Source organism: Polypterus senegalus, chromosome 4 (genome assembly GCF_016835505.1).
Source record: "Polypterus senegalus isolate Bchr_013 chromosome 4, ASM1683550v1, whole genome shotgun sequence".
Taxonomy (NCBI): Eukaryota; Metazoa; Chordata; class Cladistia; order Polypteriformes; family Polypteridae; genus Polypterus; species Polypterus senegalus.
This window is the reverse complement of record NC_053157.1, coordinates 112423095-112449379: the sequence shown is the minus strand read 5'-3', so window position 1 is coordinate 112449379 and position 26285 is coordinate 112423095. Positions and strand designations below refer to the sequence as shown.

At 41.0% G+C, this 26285-nt stretch overlaps 1 protein-coding gene across 6 annotated transcripts in view; it reads right to left on the bottom strand.

The window, feature by feature from the left end:
- Positions 1–26285, bottom strand: part of slain2 (SLAIN motif family, member 2) — a 101771-nt gene that overhangs the window by 48299 nt on the left and 27187 nt on the right. For 3 of the 6 annotated variants that reach the window (XM_039751174.1, XM_039751178.1, XM_039751175.1), the window contains exons 3-6: positions 22002–22169; positions 6557–6673; positions 5999–6160; positions 5472–5831 (exon numbers count right to left, since the gene is read on the bottom strand). In XM_039751174.1, coding sequence (XP_039607108.1) covers positions 5472–5831; positions 5999–6160; positions 6557–6673; positions 22002–22169 — 807 coding nt within the window. The remainder of the gene's footprint in view (positions 1–5471; positions 5832–5998; positions 6161–6556; positions 6674–22001; positions 22170–26285) is intronic. The other 3 variants (XM_039751176.1, XM_039751177.1, XM_039751179.1) reach the window with 2 other exon arrangements.

Below are 26285 nucleotides of genomic sequence, written 5' to 3'. Positions count from 1 at the left end.
ACCATCATCACGTCATATATAGCTACGTGTACTTCGCTATACAGTAACTGTAAACTTATCTACCGATTTCATATTGCTTAACAGTTGTCCCTGTTATTAATAGAGGAAAGGGTGGGTTGTAAACAGTACAGGGAGGGTTTAAAAATGTTCAATTACACATTAAATAATTAAATAAATATGGTGTCCCTACTTCGTGGAAATTCAGTTATTGCGGCCGGCCTTGGAACCTATATATCTCCCGCGATAAACGAGGGATTACTGATATCTATCTATCTATCTATCTATATATATATATATATTTATTTATTTTGTGGTCCCCGGGAGGGCTTGTGCCTCCTCCAGACCGCGAGGGGTGTCCGTCCTACTTATGTTGGGGGACTTGGGTACAGGGCTTGAAAGCCCAGCCCTGTAGGGACCCGTTGCCACCGCCAGGCGGCACCCCAATGCCGGAATATCCCGTGTGGTCCCCGGCCGGGCTCCCAGGAGGACCAGAGGAGGGCTTGTGCATCCTCCAGACCGTGAGGGGGCGATCGCCCTGGTTGTATTGGGGGCTTGGAAGCCCAACCCTGTAGGGGCCCGTGGTCACATACAGTGTATATATATATATATATATATATATATATATATATATATATATATATATATACATATATATATATATATATATATATATATATATATATATATATATATATATATATATATATATATATACCATAGATCCCGTTATATAAGCCGAGAATTTTGTCCTAGATTTTTGGCTTGGGGGTCGGTTTATACAACGAGTATTGTTTCAGATTCAAGATTTCCAGTGCAATGCTGGTTTTGCTGATGAATACGGAAGTAAAAAATGACGAAACCACAGAGCCATCTTTCAGATGAAGAAGTAACTTTGCATGCCGGTACTTTAAATTAAATAAAGAATTTATTCAAAAAAGTGTTTTTGTTGTTGATTTCATTAATAAAATTTATAATAAATCATTGGGAAGTTTAAAATGAAATTTTTTGTTTTGATTTACGACCAATATCTTGCGTTACGAAATGAATGCGGTCACGTGTATCCACTTGCGCGATTGTAAACAAACAACCGAGAGCGTTAGTAGCGTCAGTCGGAGCCCAGATACATGTGTTTGTGGATGTAATTTCCGTCATTGCAGTGATTTACCTATACCTGTATATATAATTCATTAAGACCATGCAAGCAAGACACATAATTGCTAAGGAAGGAAGAGAAGGTAAAAGAAAGCCATCGCAATCGAAACAAAGATGGACATTGTGTGGAAAATATCTCCTCCCTTCCTGCAGCCCAAAGATGTCAAATTAAATGGTGAGTACAGTATGAAATTGTTTCTAGAATAGAATGCCTTTTATTGTCACTATACGCATCTACAATGAGATTAAAAGCAGCTCCTTCAGTGCAGAAAAAAGTTCTGTATAGGGCTTGTATGGTTGTTTTTTAGCTTTAGCATAACGCCGGATCTGCGGCCTCGCTTCTGCTTTCTTTCTCTCCTCCGTCTGTGTCGTCTCCTAGACCCGACAACAATCCACGGAGAGCCCGCTGGTCTCGCTATGTTGTCTGAGATGTTGTGCGTGTGATGAAAAACACTCGAAACAGATGTCTGGCTCTGGACACCGATGTCTATAAGGTTCTGAATGGTGTAGCGGATGTTCGACGAACCGATCGTGCACAAACAAGGACAAAAAAAAAGTACAAAAACAACAAAAAAGTGCACTGAAAAGGAGAGCCCTGAGCCGAAGCGACCATGCATGCCACCATGCATCGAGCTTAATTGAAGTAGGCTAGGCACTTTTTATAACTTTTTGGTTAGTACATTAGAAAAATTATTGGTGTTTTGGTAAATTATGCACATTATACAACCCTTTTTTATTATGAAAAGGTTAAGTAAGTGTTGCAGTGGGAGGTTCAGAACGCATTATGGGTTAGCCTTTGCGAACGAATTAAGTTCGTAAGTCAAGGGTCCACTGTATTGCGTATTTAAGTTAATCAAATTTATAACGAGTCTCCGAAATCCACCCACCGATGTACGTATTTGTGTATATAGTTTCAACACAAAGGTTTCATTTTACCAAACTTCTCCGCAATCACTTCTTGGTTTCCATCAAAAATGCCGGCAGTCTCAAATTCTCGCCGATAAACATTATAAATATACCCGAAGAGACACTTTTAAGGAAACGTAGAAACTTTTGCTTGGAGAAGGGGGTCGGCTTAAATACCGGTCATCGGCAAATACATGTAATTTAGTAGGTAGCAATGGGGTTCGGCTAATATACCGGGTCGGCCTGTATTCCGGGATCTACGGTGTATATATATATATATATATATATATATATATATATATATATATATATATATATATATATATATATATATATATATACACATATACAGTATATATAACCAGTTCTTTACAGTGTGACTTATGATGGCTTAAGAGATGCATTAATAAATCCTATCCTTGAGTTAGGATTATTCAATTTTCTTAAGGGGCACTACTAAAAAGGGCCCTTTTGAGTCAGACGTTTAGTCTGACTTTAGCAGTATAAATCAAAGACTAACTGGTGAAACTGAACTAGGCTTTTAATTGGAGACAAAAAAACACCTCTTAAGCTTTTCCATCATTAAGCCATGGACAAATAAGGTAAAATAGTTCAATCTTAAATCCATAGGTTTAGGGTGCCCAAACATCTTTTGCCAATCTGGTGGTATTACAAATAATTGTACATGTTTTCCCAATGCATTGCTAGAATTAAAAGACTGCTTACATTCCACTGAAAATTACCTGTATATCTTAAACAATACATTTCATAATTTTTTACAGCCAAGTTCTGTAAATTCAATATTTTTCTACCTTCAAAATATGCTAAGTACTGTTTACTGATGCATTAAAATTACACTGAAAAAATCTGTTAATTTTACAGTGTGGAACTGTTAAATAGCGAAGGTAAACAACTATAAAATGTAAAACAGTAAAGTGCTGTTTCAGTAACACCGAAGTTACGATATTTACATAAGGACACGGCCACTTTTACCATATTGTTCCTGATGAACTGCATACCTTTGAATAGTAGGGAAAAAAATTTAAACCAAGTTAGCTGACTTATTTTTCCCTGCGTGCTGAAGGTTTTTTGAGGTTATGGAAGGTGATTAATGGTGGGTTGTATTCGATAAGCTGGCACACCTGTAGCACACCATACACCACAAAAGCAAACTTTACTTCCCCACCAGACAATATGCCATATCCTCCTTAAACACTGAATATTTTCAATGTGTATAATGAAGTGATACATGTTTGCTGTTGGTTGTTGTTACTTTACTGATGCAAGCTATGTACTGGGTTTTGACCCTGACAATACTTTCTAATGGTAAATTCTGGCAATCCAGCTACCAGTACTTTACCGTAAATTTAACGTTATTTTTTATTTACAGTGTATAGCAAAGTTAGATGGAGACAATCAGTAGACAACTATTTCCAGGAGTCTACAGAAAAATTCAATTGGTTTCAAGTCCAGGCTGTGGATAGGCCACTCCAGAACATTCATAGAGTTGACTGTAAGTCATGCCTGTGTTGTCTTTGCTTTGTACTAAGGGTTACTGTCTTGTTGAAAGGTAAACCTTTAGCTAAGTCTGATGTCCAGAGCACTCTAGAGCAGGTTTTCATTAAGGATACATCTACTTTGCTCTGTCATTCAGCTTTTCCTCAATCCTGACAAGTCCCCTATTCCAGGCTGATGGAAAGCAACTTCACAGAATGATGCTGCCAACACCATGCCTCTCCACTAGAATGGAACTGCATGGGTCAGGGGTCGCAAACTCTGGTCCTGGAGGACCACCGTAACTGCAGGCTTTCATTCTGACCCTTTTTTAATGAGTGCCCTGTTTGTCCTGCTAATTAACTTTTTGTGAATTCACTTAAATTGAATTGCTTTAAGATTTCTTCCTCGTTCCTCTAAATTGCACAGAAACAGAAATGAAATGTGAAGTGAGTGAGCCAACAGAAGACCAACTAAGTCAGGGCCTCAAACTGCAACACAGCTGCTTAATGAGGTGCCAATTCTTCTTGCTAATTAAACCCATTCTTTAATTCTGTGGCTTATAACTGCACTCGTGGTGTATTCGCAGACATTTCTGAAATTGTCGATTTTCTCTTTCTAAGAGCCCTGATAAAATGTTTTGAGGACCAGAGCAGACCAACATTCCTAAGAGCCTCATAGTTCTTTATTTTCAGATATTGTATGATGGACACCAGTTGTTTGGCTCATTTGGTATCTCATGATTGTTTGGCTGCTAACTAAGGAAAAAGAAAATTAAGGGGTCTGAGTCTTCAAGAGCAAGTCCATTAAAATTAGTTCAAAAGACGTTAATTAGCAGCAAAAATAGGTCACTCATTAAGAAAAGGATTAGAATGAAAACCTCCAGCCACGGTGGTCCTCCAGGACTGGAATTGGCGACCCCTGGTATGGGTGATGAATGGATACTGGTTTCCACCAAATGTGATGCTTAGAATTGAGGCCAAGGAATTGTTTCTTGGTGTTATCAGTCCAGAGAATCTTCCTGCTCATAGACCAAGAGTTCTTTAGGTGATTTTTGTGTAATCTCTACAAAACCCAGATTGGTGGTGTGTTGCACTTCTAGAAGTTCCTACCGTCAGCACATAGGTTCTCTGTAACTCAGCCAGAGTGATCTTTGGGTTCTTGGTCACCTCTCTTGCCAATTCACCCTCAATTACTTAGTTTGGTCAGACAGCAAGATGGGGTTGTTCTAAACTTATAGCATTTAAGAATTATGAAGGTAACTGTGCTCTTGGGAGCCTCTGGTGCTGCAGTAATGTGTCTTTAGTGTTCCCCAGATCTGTGCTTTGAAACAATTCTGTCTCTAAGCTCTGCAGGCAATTCATTGAACCTCATGGCTTGATTTTTTGCTAAAATAACAAATTTTCAAGTATGGCACCTTCTACAGACAGGTGTGTGCTTTTCCTAATTATGTGCAATCAATTGAATTGACCATAGCTGAACTTCAAACAAGGTGTAGAAACGTATCAATGATGGTGAATAGAATGGAATGAACCTGAGCCAAACGTCATGTATACAAGGCACTTGTGTCACTATGATATTTCAGTTGTTCTGGGGTATGGAGTATTGTTTGAAGAGGAAAAATAAATACATTTAAACAGTTTTAGTAGAAGGCTGTAACATAACAAAATGTGAAAAAAGTCAAAAGGTCTGAAACTTTCTGAAGGCACTGTACTTCGAGGCTATTAAAGTTGTTACAACAAACTGAAGATGTGCAGTTTTGGGAAACTTAAGAAGCAAACACAACATACTCTTAAGTATAATCTAGAAAATAACTGCACAGGCGATGTACTGCAGCCTTACAAGATTCTGATATGCTAAGACAGTATCCTTGAAGTTAGTAGAAATTTCAGATTGCATTCCTAAAATTAATTTCTTACCTTCATTTCTGACAGCATTGGTCTGAAGATCAGGACCATGCCCTTGCAAGGAGAGACGTGGCTGTTGTAGTCGACTAAAAACTGGCTGTGGTGATGCTCGATTGTATTCTAGGGAGCGTGCAGGAGAGCGGGACCGAGGAGAATTGCGTGGCGAATGGCGGGGAGATGGGCGAGGAGAATGTCGTGGAGAAGGAGAAAAGCGGTTAAGAGGTGGATGAAAAGCAGAGTGCATTCCCTCTTCATCATCCTCCAGGCTGTGAGCATCTAGCTCCTGGTCACTAAATGTGCCACGCCGAAGGGAGTGGCAAGATGATCCTGAACTACGACGTGATGCTGTTGCAGCATATTCTTGTCTGAGGCCTATGGAAACAATGACAAGCTTCATTAACCAAAGTTTTAATTTAAATACATTAAAACTGAACATTTTACACCTAAATTACTTTAAAAGAGAGGAACTAAACAGAATGAGGTTTAACCTTAAAAGACAATATTATTTCTGCAAAATTGATTCTAGTAATAATACTCACTTTCTTCTTGCATTCGTGCCATAATCTGTACATCAGTAACATCATTTAGCTTATACCCTGATCCAATAGAATCTTCATCCATCTCTGAAGTACTCAGCTCACTATCAACGGAGGACTGGGGACTTATGGGTGGATTTCTTTCCATTGAACCTCTATAAGAAACTTGATATAAAGAAAGAAAGAAAAAAAAAGATCCACAAATGATCAGCATGTTTGGTTAAATTCAGGACCTCTTAAAATTTTGCACAGGGAGAGAGAGGGAAAAAAAAAAAAAAAGACTACAAAAGGACAAATATTAACTCCACTTCCAAACATAATACATTAGAAGCAAACCATTCTGATTGTTAAGGCTTCATTTTAACACAAGTGGATTTTAGAAAAAGATGGTTAGAGACAGGAGAGGACAGCAATACCAATTCACACAGGGAAAAGAAACAAGATAGAATGAAAATGCCATTATCTGACAAAACAGAAAATGAGATTATAGTGTTAATCTGTTGCCAAGCAATTGACCAATGTAAAAAACATGCAGATGATAAACAGATAAAAAGATTAAACCTGCATAAGAATGAATTTCATTCTGGCTGTTTTTCTGTGGTGATACATGTTGAATTTGTGGAAGAGGGCTACACACAAGATTAATTCCAGCAATACTGTAGAGTTCCTCTGAAATCTCTGAATAGCATAAACAATGTTAGCAATTTAGGAAAATAATTTTGTGATCTTAGCCTAAGCAAAATTAAGTATTTCAAATCAGAAAGTCTGATAACTTTAATTAGGATAAAGGCCTATGTCATAAGCAGAAATATAATTAAACTATCAGACAGCAGAGACACAAAACTGCACAAAAAAGTGCACATTTTCTTAAAATTAACTACACACAATGATTCATTTTGCCTTTGTGAAATGTAAAAAGATAAGAATAAGAATGTGTGAAATATTTTGATATGTGTAAATATAAAGCAAAAGCGAAAATATAGTATGTCATTATGAAAAAGACAGCTGTGCACCTGTTCATTATGGATACAGAAATATGAGCAAAACGAATAAGGAAATAAATGAATATGAATAAAAAGAACAAAAACTAAATGAATTCATTAAGATGGAACAAAACACTTATACAAAACCAACCAGAAAAAATATCAGTAATTTGTTTTTAAACTTTCCTTTAAGTTTTAAGAAAATGTAAGTGTTCATATCATATTTCTTTTATAAAGTATTGGTTTATTTGCATCTTGCACAATTTTCCTTGCTCTGGTTTCTTAACATTTTTCTTGATTTGCCTGATGTTTGCTTGGTGTCCAAAGAAACACTGGTTTTCCACTTTATATATATATATATATATATATATATATATATATATATATATATATATATATATATATATATATATATATATATATATATATATATATATATATAAATTAAGTTTACTGCGACTACCATTTTCAACTATTTGAAGATCTTTTTGTAAACCTTCTTGATTACAGAGTTAAATAATTTTTTTCCCTCTCAGGTTATTTAACAATTCTTTTCCTTTCATATTTTGGTATACAGAAATATAGGACAAGCAAATGAAAAATGTTTCTTTATATACAAGACACAAAATGACTATACACTGAATCTAATTACAAATCAAACAAGGCACAGGTCCAGATTTTTAACTCTCGTAGTGACCTTGATATACTTAAATATGTATTAACAGGTTCAATATAAAATGGCATAAAAACTTTTAAACAGGATCATCAAGCAAAACTTCAATTATTATGATGATGAATATAAAATGTGAAATTCTACAACAACAAGTGGCTTCATCCTAGATCAACTGCTAAATAAAGATGTGTGTTGAATGATTACTCATATTTTCAAATAATTTTCCAAAATCTGCCAGGATATTATAAGCTTATAAGCTAAAATATTATATACACAAAACAGTGGATTCAGAAAGTATTTTGACCCCTTCATTTTCTACACGCTTACAGATAATATTTAATTGATAAATTTACTATTTTTGCCAATCAATCAATGCTTTTTAAACACTTAATGCTTTGTAAAAGCCTCTATGGCAGCAATTACAGCTTTGGGTCTTCTTGGGTAAGTGTCAACAAGCTTTACACACCCGTCTTTGGACAATTTAACCCATTTTTCCAGGCAGATCCTCTCATGCTGTGTTAAGATTGGTTGTGTAGCGTCTGTAAACCGTCATCTTCAGGTCTTTCCACACATATTCTATTTTGTTTAAGTCTGGGCATTGCCTGGGATACTCAAGGGCAGCTAGAGATTTGCCCCAAAGCTACTCCATCGTTGTCTTGGCTGTATGCTTTAGGTTATTATCATACTGAAGGGTGAAACCCCTTCTGAGTCTGAGGTCTCTTGCATTTTGGAGTAGTGGTGTCGAAAAATCAGTTTTTGCATCTGATACCAACACGTGAAATTTTATGATACTGTGGCAAAAACAGGATTTTTTTTTTATTATTTATGCACCTTATGGTCCATGATGTCATAACCGCACTGACAGACAAAAAAAAAAAAAAAGAGAAATGGGTATATATATTTGGAATACCTCATTTTATGACCTGTATAGTACATTTCAGAAAACATTGTGGCACTGATGCAACATTATTCATATTCCTTCTTGTGCTTGTAATCAGTGACTGCATATATACACTCACCTAAAGGATTATTAGGAACACCTGTTCAATTTCTCATTAATGCAATTATCTAATCAACCAATCACAAGGCAGTTGCTTCAATGCATTTAGGGGTGTGGTCCTGGTCAAGACAATCTCCTGAACTCCAAACTGAATGTCAGAATGGGAAAGAAAGGTGATTTGGGCCAGTCTGAGTATTTCACAATCTGCTCAGTTACTGGGATTTTCACGCACAACCATTTCTAGGGTTTACAAAGAATGGTGTGAAAAGGGAAAAACATCCAGTATGCGGCAGTCCTGTGGGCGAAAATGCCTTGTTGATGCTAGAGGTCAGAGGAGAATGGGACGACTGATTCAAGCTGATAGAAGAGCAACTTTGACTGAAATAACCACTCGTTACAACTGAGGTATGCAGCAAAGCATTTGTGAAGCCACAACACGCACAACCTTGAGGCGGATGGGCTACAACAGCAGAAGACCCCACCGGGTACCACTCATCTAAACTACAAATAGGAAAAAGAGGCTAAAATTTGCACGAGCTCACCAAAATTGGACAGTTGAAGACTAGAAAAATGTTGCCTGGTCTGATGAGTCTCGATTTCTGTTGAGACATTCAAATGGTTGAGTCAGAATTTGGCGTAAACAGAATGAGAACATGGATCCATCATGCCTTGTTACCACTGTGGAGGCTGGTGGTGGTGGTGTAATGGTGTGGGGGATGTTTTCTTGGCACACGTTAGGCCCCTTAGTGCCAATTGGGCATCGTTTAAATGCCACGGGCTACCTGAGCATTGTTTTTGACCATGTCCATCCCTTCATGACCACCATGTACCCATCCTCTGATGGCTACTTCCAGCAGGATAATGCACCATGTCACAAAGCTCGAATCATTTCAAATTGGTTTCTTGAACATGACAATGAGTTCCACTGTGTGCACAATTATTAGGCAAGTGAGTATTTTGACCATATCATCATTTTTAATGCGATATTCCAACTCCAAGCTGTATTAACTTGAATGCTTATTGGATTTAAGCACGCCAGGTGATGTGTATTTGTGTAATGAGGGAGGGTGTGGCCTAAGGAGATCAACACCCTATATCAAGGTGTGCAGAATTATTAGGCAGCTAGTTTTCCTCAGGCAAAATGGGCCAAAAGAGATTTAACTGACTCTGAAAAGTCAAAAATTGTAAAAGTCTTTCAGAGGGATGCAGCACTTTTGAATTGCTAAGATATTGGTGTGTGATCACAGAACCATCAAACATTTTGTTGCAAATAGTCAACAGGGTCGCAAGAAACGTGTTGAGAACAAAAGACGAAATTAGCTGCCAAAGATTTGAGAAGAATCAAACGTGAAGCTACCAGGAACCCATTATCCTCCAGTACTTTCATATTCCAGAGCTGCAACCTACCTGGAGTGCCCAGAAGTACAAGGTGTTCAGTGCTCAAAGACATGGCCAAGGTAAGGAGGGCTGAAACCCAACCACCACTGAACAAGAAACATAAGTTGAAACGCCAAAACTGGGCCAAGAAATATCTGAAGACAGATTTTTTCAAAGGTTTTATGGACCGATGAGATGAGAGTGACTCTTGATGGACCAGATGGATGGACCTGTGGATCAGTAATGGCACAGAGCTCCACCCAACGTGGAGGTGGGGTACTGGTATGAGCTGGTATTTTTAAAGATGAGCTAGTTGGACCTTTTGCATTGAAGATGAACTCAAAATCAACTCCCAAACCTACTGCCAGTTTTTCAAGACACTTTCTTCAAACAGTGATACAGGAAAAGACCATGATTTTATGCAGGCCAATGCTCCATCACTTGCATCGAAGTTCTCACTGTGTGGCCAGCCAGTAAAGGCCTTAAAGATGAAGGAATAATGACATGGCCCCCTTCCTCATCTGACCTAAACCCTATCGAGAACTTGTGGGCACTTCTTAAACGCTAGATTTACGGGGAGAAAAACAATACACCTCTCTGAAGAGTGTCTGGGAGGCTGTAGTCACTGCTCCACAAAAGCTGATCGTCAACAGATCAAGAAACTGACAGACTCCATGAATGGAAAGGCTTATGACTGTTATTGGAAAGAAGGGTGGCTATATTGGTCATTGATTGATTGATTTATTTTTTGAAATGTCAGAGATGTTTATTTGTAAATTTTGAGGTGTTTGTTTATTATTCTCACTATAACAGATGAAAATAAACAAGTGAGATGGGAAAATTTTCATTTTTCCTTTAGTTGCATAATAAATCTGCACACTAATAGTTGCCTAATAATTGTGCACATATGTATTCCCCTGATGATGTTCACACTCACATTTCCGTTGTGAAACATTCAGGTTTCAGGTTTATTAACATTTTGGATTGACTGATAGCACTGTGTTTGTTCCATATTAAAATTAATCCTCAAAAATACAACTTGCCTAATAATTCTGCAGCTTATTCCTTACAGCTTACTTACAAAAGTTAAGCAGGTTTCATTTTGAAATTCTACGCGTAACGGTCATAACAGTCAACAACGTCCGCCATGTTAAACTTTCTTATTTATGGCCCCATCTTCACAAAATTTGGTAGGCGGCTTCCCTGCGCTAACTCGAAACCGATGTACGTACTTATTTCGGTGGTATGACGCCACTGTCGCCCGCCATATTGAACTTTCCAATGGTCTTTGTTACTTATAGGCTCATCTTCAAGAAATTTTGTACGCGGGTTCTCAATGCTAACTGAATCCTACTTACGTACATATATACATCCATAGCCTGCAGCTCGGTTGCCGTGTGAGGTGGCGTAGGCTCCCCCATCCCCACTCCTCCCACGTTGTTGGCTGCCTGCCTATATAAATCTGTCCGTCGCTCCGGTCTCTTCATTCCCTTCTTTGCTTCGCCACGGTATTCACTTCTCCCTGCTGATAACTGCAGCCTTTTTATTTAATCCATGGCTTCTCCGCTGTTTTATTGTTCGTTTATTACGATTATAGTTATTGTGTAGGTATTTTAGACTTACTTTACATTGTTCAGGTAACCATATCCTTTATCGTTCCAACCGTACTCCCATTAACATGTCTATCGAGCTGATCACCATCGATCAAAGAACTGTCACTTACCGAGTGGTTTCCATTCCTGCAGATGGCGTCTGCCTTTTCCAATCTCTGTGTTACATATTGCACGGCCATATCAGGCTCACTCTTGATATCCGGAGGAACATTGTGTCTTATGTATTTAATGACTGGGACAGGTTCAAGGTGTGGACTGATGACAGTACAGGAGATAATTATACTACACAGGAGCACTATAAGTGTGAAATGCTTAAGCCCTTCACCTATGGTTCTGCATGTGAGTTGATGGCTGCCGCTGAATTGTTCAGTTGTCGCTTTCAAGTGTACCAAAATGGCCAAATATTTTACACCTTTGGACAACCGCCAATCTAACATCTTAGATTCACAGGTGATGATTTGAGTAGTGGACACTTTGATGTTTATGAATGTTTAAACTCTTTTAAAAGCTGGATGCGAAGTTATCAATGAAACTGGTTGCATGCTTACAACACCTGACAGATGCTAAATGTCACTTCAACACAACAAGTCTGGCAAATACTAATGTAATTGAAACAAACCATGAAACTCAAACCGATTATGAGAGCTACAATCCAAGCTGTTAGATTTGAGGCAAGCTTGCTTTTCACATGGCCAACTGTATGTTGCATGCTCAAGAGTAAGCTCAGCGCACAGTTTGGTCATATTACAACCGGAGGGCCGAACTGACAACGTGGTACACAAAGAGATCCTTAACAAATAATTATTGGTATATTTTCCCTCAGTTTAAAAAGGTTTACTTTTCTTCTTAATAAAAATTTAAGGCAGTACTCAGCTCTTAAGCTTGGGTATTTTGCTAGTGTGTGTGTGTGTGTGTGTATATATATATATATATATATATATATATATATATATATATATATATATATATATTATATATATATATATATATATATATATATATATTGTCACGCACGAGCGATTAGGAGGCATGGACTGATTCGAGAACACCTGGGAAAACATTACGCCAGGGAATGGCGGGTATTAACTTTCTCCCTCTGCTTCCTTATAGAAAAGAGACCTTCCAGCACCATAGGCCTGGTTTGACGCAGTCGGTACTTCCGCCCTTCCTCCGCCATCTTGCCCTGACGTCATCCTTCCCATCCTCCCTTGCGGTCCTTCCCAGCTGTCCTTCACTTCCGGCTCCACCCCTATAAAATGGCCGCGACGCCAGGAGACGGCGTCGCGTTATGAACTGTTTAGTTTATGCTTTGACCTTTTTTTTGTGAAAAATTCTGTACAATATACGGGGCCGGAAACCCCAACCCTTATTGCTGTCTCCTCGGCCCTTTACAAGTGGCGTAGCGGCAGGATAGAGAGATCCCGAGATGACGGAGGGACAGGACCTCAACACGTGCTACAAGCATGAATGACCAGCTCCAGGCTGCAGCTGGCGCAAGCCGCCACCACCCGGGAGCTGGAGGCCACGAGGCCAGGTTAGTAGAAGCCCAACGGGCGAGACCAGACCCGCCCAGGCAGCCTCCTCCTTTAGTCCCGATGGGCCCTTCGGAGGACGTCGACGCTTACCTGGGCATGTTTGAGAGGACGGCCACCCGGAACGAGTGGCAGCGGTCCGAGTGGGCGTCCATCCTGGCGCCATATCTGAAGGGACCCGCGCTGCGGGCCTATTATGACCTCCCTGAGGAGGAGGCCGCTAATTACGACCTCCTCAAGCCCGAAATACTGGCCCGCACGGCATTAGCCGGGCCAGCAGGCGAATGGCGGAACTGGGTCTTTGACCCGAAAAGCCTGCTCGCGCCCAGGCGTCGAGTTCTGGGGCAAGATGGGCGCTGGCTACGCCAGAGGGACCCCAGGGCGGAAAGTGGTCGAGCAGGTGGCCTGTGAAGGCCTGGTCAATGCCATGCCCAGTTCCCTCGCCCAGCAGGTCCGGGACACGCCTACAAACATGTCGGGCCTCCTAGGACGTCCTGGAGCGTCAGTTGGCGGTCCTCCGACTTGGGGGGTCAGAAAAGCCTGCTCGCGGGAACCGGCAGGGACGGGCGGCCACCCCCGAGGCCCTCGGCACGCTGCAGAAGCGCCAGCCAGAGCCAGAGAGAAGCGGGACCGCCGCTGTTTCAAGTGTGGCGAGACCGCCACCTGCTACCAACCTGCCCCACACATCGCCCGAGCCTATGGACTGTACCTGGACATCGTCGGAGAGGTATTGTATCCCGCCGCATCCCTTGGCGAGTCCGAACACGGGAGTGGTGTTGCTAAATGGGCACGCCGTGGTGGCTTTGTTTGATTCCGGCAGCAACATTACCATTGTTGCTCGCCGTTTTGTCTTACCGCGACAGTGGTTAAACCAGCATTTGTTGGTCACTTGTGTGCATGGGGGGACTAGGTCATATCGTTCCGCTCACTGCTATGTCACCTGGAAGGGGGAACCAACCCAAATGACGGTCGCTGTGTTACCTGACCCCCCCTTCCCAGTGATTTTGGGACAAGACTGGTCTAAAAGAATCAGCGGTAAGCCATTCGCCCTCCGGGCCTGTTGGATCTTGTGATGAGGGGAAAAGGCACCCCTCGCGGCCTCCACGCCGTGCACAAGGGCAGGCCCTAGCGGCGCTGGTGTTTCGGGGGACCTTTCCCTGGCCACGGACCTTGACCCGAAGACTCCGCCGGGAAGGGACTAGCCAGGGAACTCTTCCCAGGCCCAGGCCAAGAGACCCTCTCGGCCTGGACCATCATTTCGGTCCACGCCGGCCTCCTTTAAGAGGGAGCAGTGGAATGACGACTCCCTGCGCTTTGCCCGGAATGCGGTTGTTCTGCCTAACAGCTCACAGCGGACGGATCCACACCGCGAACCCTTCTTTGTCCTTGAAATGATCTGTTGTACCGAAAGTGGCTACCCATGAGGCGAGGTGCGGAAGTTGTTGCTAATTCTGCGTACCTTCCGGCGGAGATATGCGAGTTGGCACATGCTCACCTCCTAGGCGCCACCTCGGGGCAAAAACACTGGAGAGAATTAAGCTCGGTTTTACTGGCCTGGGATAAATGAGGAGGTCCGGCGGTTCTGTCAATCCTGTCCGTAATGCCAGACCCGCCAGATTCCTAGGAGGGACCGTGCTCCTCTAGTCCCTATTCCCCTAGTCGATGTACCCTTTGAAAGGATAGGGTCGATTTGGTGGGACCCTGGAGCCCTCAACCCGTGGCCACAGATATATTCTAGTCATGGTGGACTATGCCACCCGGTACCCAGAGGCGGTTCCCCTGCGCCCGCTAATACTAAAAGCATCGCGGGAACTGGTTAATTTGTTTCACGCTGCGTGGGCATACCCAAGGAGGTCCTCACGGACCAGGGTACGCCCTTACATCGGATACGTTCAAGGAGGTAGCCAAATTACTGCACATAAAGCACCTGAAAGCGTCTGTCTATCACCCGCAAACTGGCGGGTTGGTGGAACGCTTTAACCAGGCGCTTAAGCAGATGCTCGCAAGGTAGTCAGCGGACGGCAGGAACTGGGACCAGCTCCTCCCCGTGCTTTTGCTTACGGGAGGTACCCCAGGCCTCTACTGGCTTCTCCCCATTTGAACTGTTATATGGGCGACAACCCCGGGGAATCCTCGACATCCTAAAAGAAGGCTGGGAGGCGAGGCCCTTCCCTCCTCTAACATTTTGGAGTACATAGCGCAACTGCGCGACCGACTCACAAAGATCAGGCCCCTCCTAAAAGAGCACGTGACTCGTGCGCAAGCAGCGCAGGCCGGTGTTACAACCGCAACTCCGTCCTCAGGGAGTTCCGCCCGGGGACGAGTTATGGTGCTCGTCCCGACCTCCCACTTTCGAAGCTGCTCGCTCACTGGCAAGGGCCTTACGAGGTTAAGGAGAGAAGGGCTGCGTCGACTATTTGGTGAAACAGCCCAATCGTCGACCGAGCGAGAGGATCTATCATGTCAACCTGTTAAAGCCCTGGAGAGATAGAGAGGAGCTTCCCAGCTCCCATAGGTCACTCTCCCTTTTCACGAGCACAACTGCCCTTAACCTCGGAGAAGAGCTGACCCCCAAGCAGCGGCAGGAGTTAACCCAAACCCTCCGTGCCATCCCGAGGTGGTGGCGAGTCACCCGGCGGACCCGCTGATTGCCCGCGATATAGTCACGGACCCGTGTAATCGTCCGGGAGAGGCCCTACAGACTCCGGAGGCAAAAGCGCAGAGGTCGAACTGGAGGTGAAACGTATGTTGGACATGGACATAATTGAAGAGAGCCATAGTCCCTGGTCCAGCCCTATTGTCCTCGTCTCCAAGCCAGGCGGCTCCTGGAGGTTCTGTAACGACTTTAGGCGCCTGAATCAGATCTCCAAGTTCGATGCCTACCCCATGCCCCGCATTGACGACCTCCTTGAGCGGCTGGAGTGCGGCTCGATATTGACTACCCTTGACATGACAAAAGGGTATTGGCAAATTCCTTTAACGGCATCCGCAAAGGAAAAAACGGCCTTTAGCACCCCTAGCGGGCACTGGCAGTACAAGGTCCTCCCATTTGGGCTGCACGGGCCCCGGCGACCTTCCAACGCCTGGTAGACAGAGTGCTGAAGCCCCACCAGTCCTATAGTGCGCCTACCTGGATGACGTTGTCATCTATTCCGCACCTGGGAGGAGCATCTACTGCAGGTCGCGCTGTCCTCCGAACACTGGCTAAAGCCGCCTCCGCATAAACCCCGGAAGTGTTTTTGGATTAAAGGAGGCCAAATATTTAGGCTACCTCGTGGGACAAGGACAGGTGCGGCCACAGGGCTCCAAAGTTAAAGACATCTTAGAATGGCCCCGTCCGAATACCAAGAAACAGGTGCAGGCTTTCTTGGGGCTTGCGGGTTACTACCGCCGGTTTGTTCCCGCTTCTCCGCAAGAGCAGCACCCCTGACTGACCTGACAAAAGGGCGCCCTCGGCGTGGTGTGGACCGACAAGGCAGAACAGCGCTCAGTGACCTAAAGAAGGCCCTAACGCCGCACCTGTGTTACGGACGCCCGATTTTGGGCTCCCGTTTATTCTCCAGACCGACGCTTCGGACACAGGCCTGGGCGCCGTGCTGAGCCAAAGCGTCGATGGTGTCGAGCACCCTGTGATGTACCTTAGCCGGAAACTGATGGACCGGGAGACCCGGTACGCGGCAGTGGAGAGGGAGGCCTTGGCCATTAAGTGGGCAGTGACCCACCTCCGTTACTACCTGCTGGGTCGCAATTCGCTCTGGTGACTGATCACGCTGCACTTCAGTGGATGTCCCTGCACAAAGAGTCGAATCCAGCGGGTCACTAGGTGGTTCCTGGACTTACAGCCGTATAAGTTCACTGTCACTTATCGGCGGGCACCCTTCAGGCCAATGCCGATGCTCTCTCTCGTATTCACGACCTCTCGGTTAGGTCCGCCCGACCTGACGGTCCTGGGCTAAGGGGGGGATCGTGTCACGCACGAGCGATTAGGAGGCCGCGGACTGATTCGAGAACACCTGGGAAAACATTCGCCGCCAGGGAATGGCGGGGTATTAACTTTCTCCCTCTGCTTCCTTATAGAAAAAGAGACCTTCCAGCACCATAGGCCTGGTTTGACCGCAGTGCGGTACTTCCGCCCTTCCTCCGCCATCTTGCCCTGACGTCATCCTTCCCATCCTCCCTTGCGGTCCTTCCCAGCTGTCCTTCACTTCGGCTCCACCCCTATAAAATGGCGCGACGCCAGGAGGCGCGTCGCGTTATGAACTGTTTAGTTTATACTTTTGACCTTTTTCTTTATTATAAAAATTCTGTACAATATACGGGGCCGGAAACCCCAACCCTTATTGCTGTCTCCTCGGTCCTTTACAATATATATATATATATATATATATATATATATACATATATATATATATATATATATATATATATAGAGAGAGAGAGAGAGATGTGTATGTGTACATATGTGTATATGTAGATGTGTTTATATGTACAGTGGCTTGCAAAAGTATTCGGCCCCCCTGAACTTTTCCACATTTTGTCACATTACAGCCACAAACATGAATCAATTTTATTGGAATTCCACGTGAACGACCAATACAAAGTGGTGTACACGTGAGAAGTGGAACGAAAATCATACATGATTCCAAACAATTTTTTACAAATAAATAACTGCAAAGTGGGGTGTGCATAATTATTCAGCCCCCTGAGTCAATACTTTGTAGAACCACCTTTTGCTGCAATTACAGCTGCCAATCTTTTAGGGTATGTCTCTACCAGCTTTGCACATCTAGAGACTGAAATCCTTGCCCATTCTTCTTTGCAAAACAGCTCCAGCTCAGTCAGATTAGATGGACAGCGTTTGTGAACAGCAGTTTTTAGATCTTGCCACAGATTTTGCTAGTATTTTGCTAGTCTATACTATTAAGAGGCAAAGCCCTCACTGACTGACTGACTCACTCAGTCACTCACTCACTACTAATTCTCCTACTTCCCGTGTAGGTAGAAGGCTGAAATTTGGCAGGCTCATTCCTTACAGCTTACTTACAAAAGTTAATCAGGTTTCTTTTGGAAATTCTACGTATAACGGTCATAACTGAATCCTTCTTATGTACATATATACGGTCAAAGCCTGCAGCTCGGTCGCCGTGTGAGGCGAAGTTGCGTCCCCCATCACCACGCCTCCCACGTAGTTGGCTGCCTGCCTATATTGCGTCCCCCATACCCACGCCTCCCACGTAATTGAGTGCCTGCCCATATAAGGCCGTCCGTCACCAGCAATCCAATAGACATGCTGCCTTGACTGGGATTCTCTTAACCTCCCGGAAGAATGGAAAAAGTTCCGACAACACGTGGAGCTGATGTTTTCTGGCCCGCTAAAAGGCAAAGAAGAGAGTGAGAAATGCAGCTACCAGCTCCTGTGGACTGGGGAAAAAGGAAGAGACATTTTTAACACATGGATTCTCACCTAGGAGGAAGCCACGGTACTGAAAACTTATTATGACTGTTTTGAGGCGTTTGTCATGCCTAAGACGAATACGATATTTGCGACATACGAGTTTAATGAGAAGGCATAAGGTATAAGCGAGACTTTTGATCACTTTGTAACGGAGTTAAAATTGCTGGTGAAGGACTGTGCTTATGCAAACAAAGATTAGATGGTCAGGGATAGACTAGTGTTTGGCACAAACTCAGCGAAAGTGCGAGAAAAACTTTTAAGTGCTGGGTCTGAGCTAACATTAAATAATTGCTGGTGAAGGACTGTGCTTATGCAAACAAATAGGAAAGCAAGGTGTAAAGCTTAAGTTTAAATTAAGTTCATAGACACGCTGCCGTTAAATATTCGCAGGCAAATCCACAACTTAATACCGGGAATGCCTGTTAAACAATTTAGATTCACGAGTACCGATTTGGGTAGTGAACACTTTGATGAATGAAACCTGTTATCTTTACACCGGTTGACAAACACGGCATGTAACTTGAACACAACACATCCTCCAAATACGATCCTGATTGAAAGAAATAATGATAATCAAATCTTTGATGACAGCAACACTCATAACAGTCAGAAACAATTACATTGACAATCATGTTACGTTATTTTTAAAATGTTTCCTTTTCTTTTTCATAACTTCTTTAACACACTACTTCACTGCTGCGAAGCGCGGGTATTTTGCTAGTATAATATATAAGGGAAAAAAATTGGGATTGAATGAAATATTAACAGCAGGGGTGCCAATGATTGTGGCACACATGATTTCATGTAAAAAATGTATTTCTTAATGTGGGATTTTTTTCCCCCCAATGAATAAATATTCTTCAATTAAAGGTTAGATTTTTTTTTTTTGTGTTGTGAGCCCATATTTTTTGGGGACAAAAAAGAATTTATTAGAAGCCTAAGAACACATCTTAACCAGGGGTGCCAACAATTGTGGAGGGCACTGTAGCAGGCTGTTTGCTGCTTGGGCTTATCAACACATTTACAAGACAAAACACTCTGACGGAGAGTTGTGAAGGGATTTAAGGTGGGCCAGGTTTACGAGTTTTTTCGTAGGCTCTGGTAATTCTAGTGTTAAAGGGACCATTGGTTTCTTGATCACCTCCCAGACCAAGGCCCTTCTTATCGGTTTGCTCAAGTTGGCCAGATGTACAACTCTAGGAAAGACTTGGTGATCCAAACATCAAATTCAAAACAAATTCAACAATTTGAGGCTACTATACTACTGGAAGCACTCAAACCTTTAAAAATTATTTTATATCCTAGTCAACATACTTTTTCTTGGACTTTCTTGGTTTTTGCCCAGACATACAGTGTGAATTGTGGGATGTAATATATACAGGTACGTGTCCTTCTAAAGTATGTCAAATCAGTTCACTTTGCCACAGGTGGACTCCAGTCCAGTTCTAGACTTGTCTGAAGGATAATTAAAGGAAACAGGATGTACCTGAGCACAACCTGGACTGCCACAGCAAAGGATATGGATACCTAGATAAATTAAAGATATGAGTTTTTGTTTTTTAAAAAATCTGCTAATATTTTTAAACATCTTTCTTCCTTTGTCATTATGGGATATTGAGTGTAGACTGAAGGGCAAACATTGCACCTCCATCCATTTAATATTAAATCTACAACACATTAAAGTGTTTAGAAAGTGAAGAGTTCTGAGCACTTTCTGAATCCATTGTGTGTGCATGGGTGTACGTGTGTGTATATACACACACACACACACACAAATAATTTAGAACATGGTCTAGAAAAGCACAGATCTAGAAAAAATAAATAAGAATGAAAGAAAATTACAGACTGTGGTAAATGTTTCAATTATGCACATTATCATTTTCAAGCTAATGTGAAATAAATCAAATTATAATAATGACTATGAAATAAATCAAATTATAATAATGACTATGTATGTACACATATACAGTGCACAAAGTTATTCAGTCCCTTGATCAATTTCGGTAATGGTAATTTTACTAAATAACCAATTCTATACTTGAGTTTTATTCCATTTTTATTTCAAAGCATTCCAAACACTTTTTTATGCATCATTGTTTTATCCGAGGGAAAAAAAAAAAAGTAAAAAAAAAAAGTGCTTTTTAAACACAGTAAGCAATTAATCCTTATTTTCACAGGTGAAAGACAATTGTCTAACTGGGACACACGTACTATAACTTGGAATCAACCTTTACCAACAAATTATTACATTAGTAGCCACACTTTCTAGATAAAAATCCAGTCATGGGAACACTGCAAATCTAAAGGAGAGCTATAAAAGTAAAAACTAGAAAGTATTTCAAAGATTTTAAAGGTAAAATACAAATACACAAATTAGGAAAAGGGTACAAAACAATATCCAAGTGTTTGGGGTACCCCTGGGTACATTGTTGGTTCAAACATCACAAAGTAAAAATGATTTCAAACTACCTAGACATTGCCTAAAAAAGGTTGCTTCTCCAAAGTGTCTTAGAAAAGATTCAGGAGACCAGGTATAACAATCTATAGACTTCAGTATCTGAGGCTGGAGTAAAGGTGCACCAGACTGCCAAATCAAGAGCTCAATTGTCAAAAACAAAGCCATTCCACAACAACAATCAGAACAATCAGCATTTTAGAATTTGTTGTGACATGAAAAAAGGTTTGGGGTCAAATGAGACCAAGATATCTTAGCTATGTCTGGCATAGACAAAGTAATGCCCACATGCCAAAAACATAGTGAAGTATGGCTTTGGCAGAATGATCCTGTAGGGCCACTTTCTGCCAACAGGGACTTGGTATCCACTTAAAACAGAAGGAAAAATGGATTGTGGAAAATACAAGCAAATACTTAAGAATAACCTGTTTCAGACTGCTAAAAAAATTACCCTGGGAAAAAGTTTCTTCCGCTAGGGTAAGGATCCGAACCCCAAGGCCAGATCAACCTTGGACTAGGTTGAGTTGATGTATATTTACATTAAAAGCTGTTATTGCTGCAAAATTTGGCTCTATAAAATATTCAAATTTTCAGACTGAATACTTTGCCCCCCCGCCTCAATTACTTTTTAAATCAAACAATGTCACGTGAAATAATAATTCAACATCAATGTGATGAAACAAAATTACCACAAAGAACAAAATTCTAGTGTAGGATGTCATTCAGTAAAATAAGAGAATTCATCAGGGGTCACTGGGTACTTTTGTAAGGTATTGTATATAAGAAACAGCAAAAAGAAGAAACACAAATACCTTTATTAAATATAAATCAGCTTTATAGATGAGCAAAATCAAAATTTTAAGATTAGCTCATGACTTGTAAGTGTCTCCGTGAAGAAACTTCAGAGTGTAAACCTACCTGAATTACCAGGTAGGACAAGCTGCTTTACTATGGGAAGTCTCACTGGAGTGGAGGAAGGAGAGCTGACATTACTGCAGTAAGGACTGTTTCCAGAACTGGGACTATATGGACTATTATATAGAGATGTGTTGAAAGTACCGCCATAAAGACTTCTTCTCTTGCTTGCTACAACAAAACAAATAGAAAAGTAATATTAAATAGACAAACTTTTGACAAGGCATACATGAAAATACAAAAAAGAGACATACAGAATACTAAACAAAATAAGATGGTGAACTGATGTTCAGCATACATAAAGAAAGCAAGCAAAGAATGCCCCTCCGTATTTGCATTTCCATAAATATATGTACTTCTGTCATTTTTCATTCAGGAAAAAAGCATACCCTTTTATGAATGCTTTCTTTGAAACAGTTTAACCTTTTCATCTGTTGCACTTACCTCCGAGCTAAGGACTTACAAAGCTATTATCAGGAAGGAAACTAGAAATGATTAGTATGGGTCCTTAGACATTTGGACATTTTTCATGTGGTAAGGGTCAGTTTATATGGTCAAGTCTTGAAAATAAACATGCTTCAACCTTTACTCCTTTCTTCCAGAAGATTAGCTTAAAAGTGGGACAGCAAAGATTCACTCAAGATAGGAGAATCTTCATTACAAATGAATTCATTTGGACCCACTGTGAGCTAAAGCTCACATTATTTCACCACATTCTAAAGTATGTATGTTGAGGCACACAGCATTTATTCTCATAACTTTTTCTGTGTCATGGGCAAGGAATATGAAAATAGGATAGCTTCACCGCATTTTATATTGCATTTTTATTTTATATTTGTGACAAATATTTGCTTTACGAGATTTCTTTTCCCTTTTACATTACTTCAATTAAAACTATACTTTTCTGATGTCTAGAAAAAGTTGTAATTCCTGGCCACCTTAAATTTCTTTGCACCGCTTCATCAGCATCTTTTGTTTCGCAAATGTGTCGTTCAACACAAGCAGCCTGCTATCTCATCCCCCACTGACGTAGCTGAAGTTCTCTCCATATGTGTTCCATTTCTACAATAATCTGGATAAATATAGGAGGCCAGGAAAAGTTGAAAACATACAGTAGAGTCTCGCTTATCCTACCTTCGCTTATCCAACATTCCGTATTATCCGACATCCCACCGAAAAAAAAAAAATACGTATCAATCGGCAACAAGAACTGCAAGTTGCGAGCGTGACGTGAGCATAGTCTATTTTTTGTTGTTCCCGACTCTGCCGCAGCTAATTACAGTGGAACCTCGGTTTGCGAGCATAGTTCATACTGGAAATGTGCTCGCAGTCCAAAGCACTCGTACAGTATATCAATGCAAATTTCCCCATAAGAAATAATGGAAACTCAGATGATTCATTCCATAACCCAAAACTATTCATATAAAAATGATTAATACAAAATATAAAGTAAGAATACATAAAGCAAATTAACATGCAGTTTATCTTTGAAAAGAATCATGGCTGGTGTGAGAGTTTCTAAACTCTTGTGGGATTCCACTCAATGAGACGACACGCGGAAGAGCATCCCAAAGCAATCGCAGTCTCCCAGCGCTGTAGCAGTTCGATGTAAAAGCCAATCCGAAAAGATCGTGGACATGCTATAAGTGCCTGCCGTTGATGGATGATACCAGGAACAAGGGACATTATAAATGCGCTGGGCTCAGTATTACTTTCCCCCCGACCCTGCCTGACTGCTGTGTCTGTATACAGTATAGGAGAATGAAAGATCCCGCTACAATAATAACCTCGCTGTAGCTGTTTCAAACTTAATAAAGCTGGTGTTGCTAAAAGTACTGAGACTCAACTTCGAGTTTTCGGGTGCAAGAAGGGGACTCGCACGTCACAGCACAAAAACACACACGCAGTCACAATGCTGTAGTAAACAGTACACGCTCATACGGATGTTGACTATATTAGTGACAGATTTAAGGCTAGAAACTGCAATTAATTACATTGAGCAACAAGAAGAAGCTACAAGAATCGACATAATGATGCTGCAAAGATGAGACTTCACAGCTGAAACGGCACTCATCGAAAGCAGAATACGATCAAAAATGTCTTTAAATCATCACAGGACTGAACTTTTTAAGTACAGTACATACTGTATTTAACGTCAGACAATTCTGTAACTGTAAGTTCATTTTTTCAGTTAATTTATTCTATTGTAAAACATGATTAATAGGTTTGTAATGTGTAAAATTATAACAGTTTGACGTTTAAGAGTTTTTTTCCTTAACACCTGCCATTATCCAACATTTTCGCTTATCCGACGTTCGGCATGGCCCCTTTATGTCAGATAAGCGAGACTCTACTGTAACTAAAACATAAACTTTTTTCATGTTATAGTAATAATTGATAAAATGTTGATATGAAGTGTATAATGTGTGAAGACTGAAGTCCAAATATCAAACACTTTCACAAAAGACACAGCTATAGCAAAACAAGTGCACTTTTTTCTAGAATTTAACAAAAGTAAAAGAAATTTGGATAGGGTACAATATACACACATATACATCTGCTTGGCTGGTGCAGAGTTAAGGACTGCTGTCTCCAAGTTGAGAGATTGTTAGTTTGATCCCGGGTCCTTCATATATTAACTGTTTTGAGTAGTGAACGGCTATTATTATTACAATTATAGAGTATGACTCTAACAGCCGGTGTAAATTTATGGTACTTGTAAAAGTTAGCGTTTTGTTTTATTAATCACTTTTATACTCTTAGTCACGTTCACGCTCCTCCAGATCTAGTTTTCAAATAAAGATGTGCTATAACAGGTGAACTCAGATGAGCGTGAGGGTTCTACATCAGAGAACAAGAACAGAAATCCTCCACACAAGAATCATCCACTCACACATAAGAACACAGCTGCACGAGACATAAAGGGAAAAGATGGCACCGTTTGGATGCAGCAAGAGGTTGGGCATCATCCTACATAGTACTTCTAATGTACCGGATTAACTAATGCTCATTGTCTTACAAAAGTTCCCAGGTGAAGCTGGTTAATACACCTAGATTTTGATACAAGTCATGACAGCATTTGTATGTACACTATAAAATACTAAAGAGTAACAAATTAAATGGATTCAACTGCACAATTCAATAACTAAATGGACTTGACCACTATTATCATTATTATAATAGTCTGTATGGTCTCTCTGGTGTGCTATAGATTGCCACAAAGCCACTTTCTCTTTCTTTTGTATTATAGATGAACTATTATTTCTTGATCAACTACTGAAAAGACCTCCACCGTCTCTGTTAGATGTTCCTCTATTTTATTATCTTTAACAGCTGCAACCACTTTGCCTGAGCCTCTTGGTGTTGCTGCAATAAAATTTTCTAGACCAACTGAAATTAATCATAAAGACTGTATAACAACACCAAACAGTTTCAACTTAAGTGAATGGTTAATCGTTAACACGCCTAGGTGAGATTGGAAGAAAATGACAATACAACCGTAAAATTTATAGTTCACAAGTCCTGACTTTGGCTCAAGTTTTGGGCCATTTTCAAAATACAACTTCTAACACATAAAGGTTATAAACTGTTAATTAAAACCATTTAACTTTTGGATATACAGAAGAATAATTAAAAAAAATTCTAAGAATAACACAAATAGACTATTTATTTAGGAGGCATGGGCTTTAGCCACAAGGCCCTAAACCATGTACTGAACTGACATGTATTAAAGAGTGCCCCATCAATCCTGGTGTATAATCACAAGCTCCATACTTTATTGTAATGTAACATTAACAGTGTAGTTAATAATTCAATAAGAAATTAGTTATTTTTCTTAATAAAAAGGGGCAGTCAATATATTGCTTAACATATTCCATTTTGTTTTTCTTATTGATATCCTGTGGTGGAAACTGGCCCAGTTCAAGTTAAATCTGAATGTGTCTATTATAGACCCATCAGAGGTTTATTGTTACATTCTCCTCTGTTTATACCAGCCAAATCCTTTGTTACCATGATTTCTGTAAGTTTATCAATCTTTCTATTACTCTTTATTTGCAAAAGACTTAAAAGCCTGTTGCACATATAAATATGCAGATGTACTTTTCTGTTGTGTTATATCTATTTGTAAATTTGTAAAGTGCTTTAAGCTGGTACGGAGTGAAAAGTGCTATTTAAGAGTGATGCAGTGGTTAGCTTTGCTGGTTTCAACTTCTAGCATGGTCATTACATAAACTGAATTTACACCTTCTCTCAAAAATATACATGTTAGATTAATGATGCCAGGAG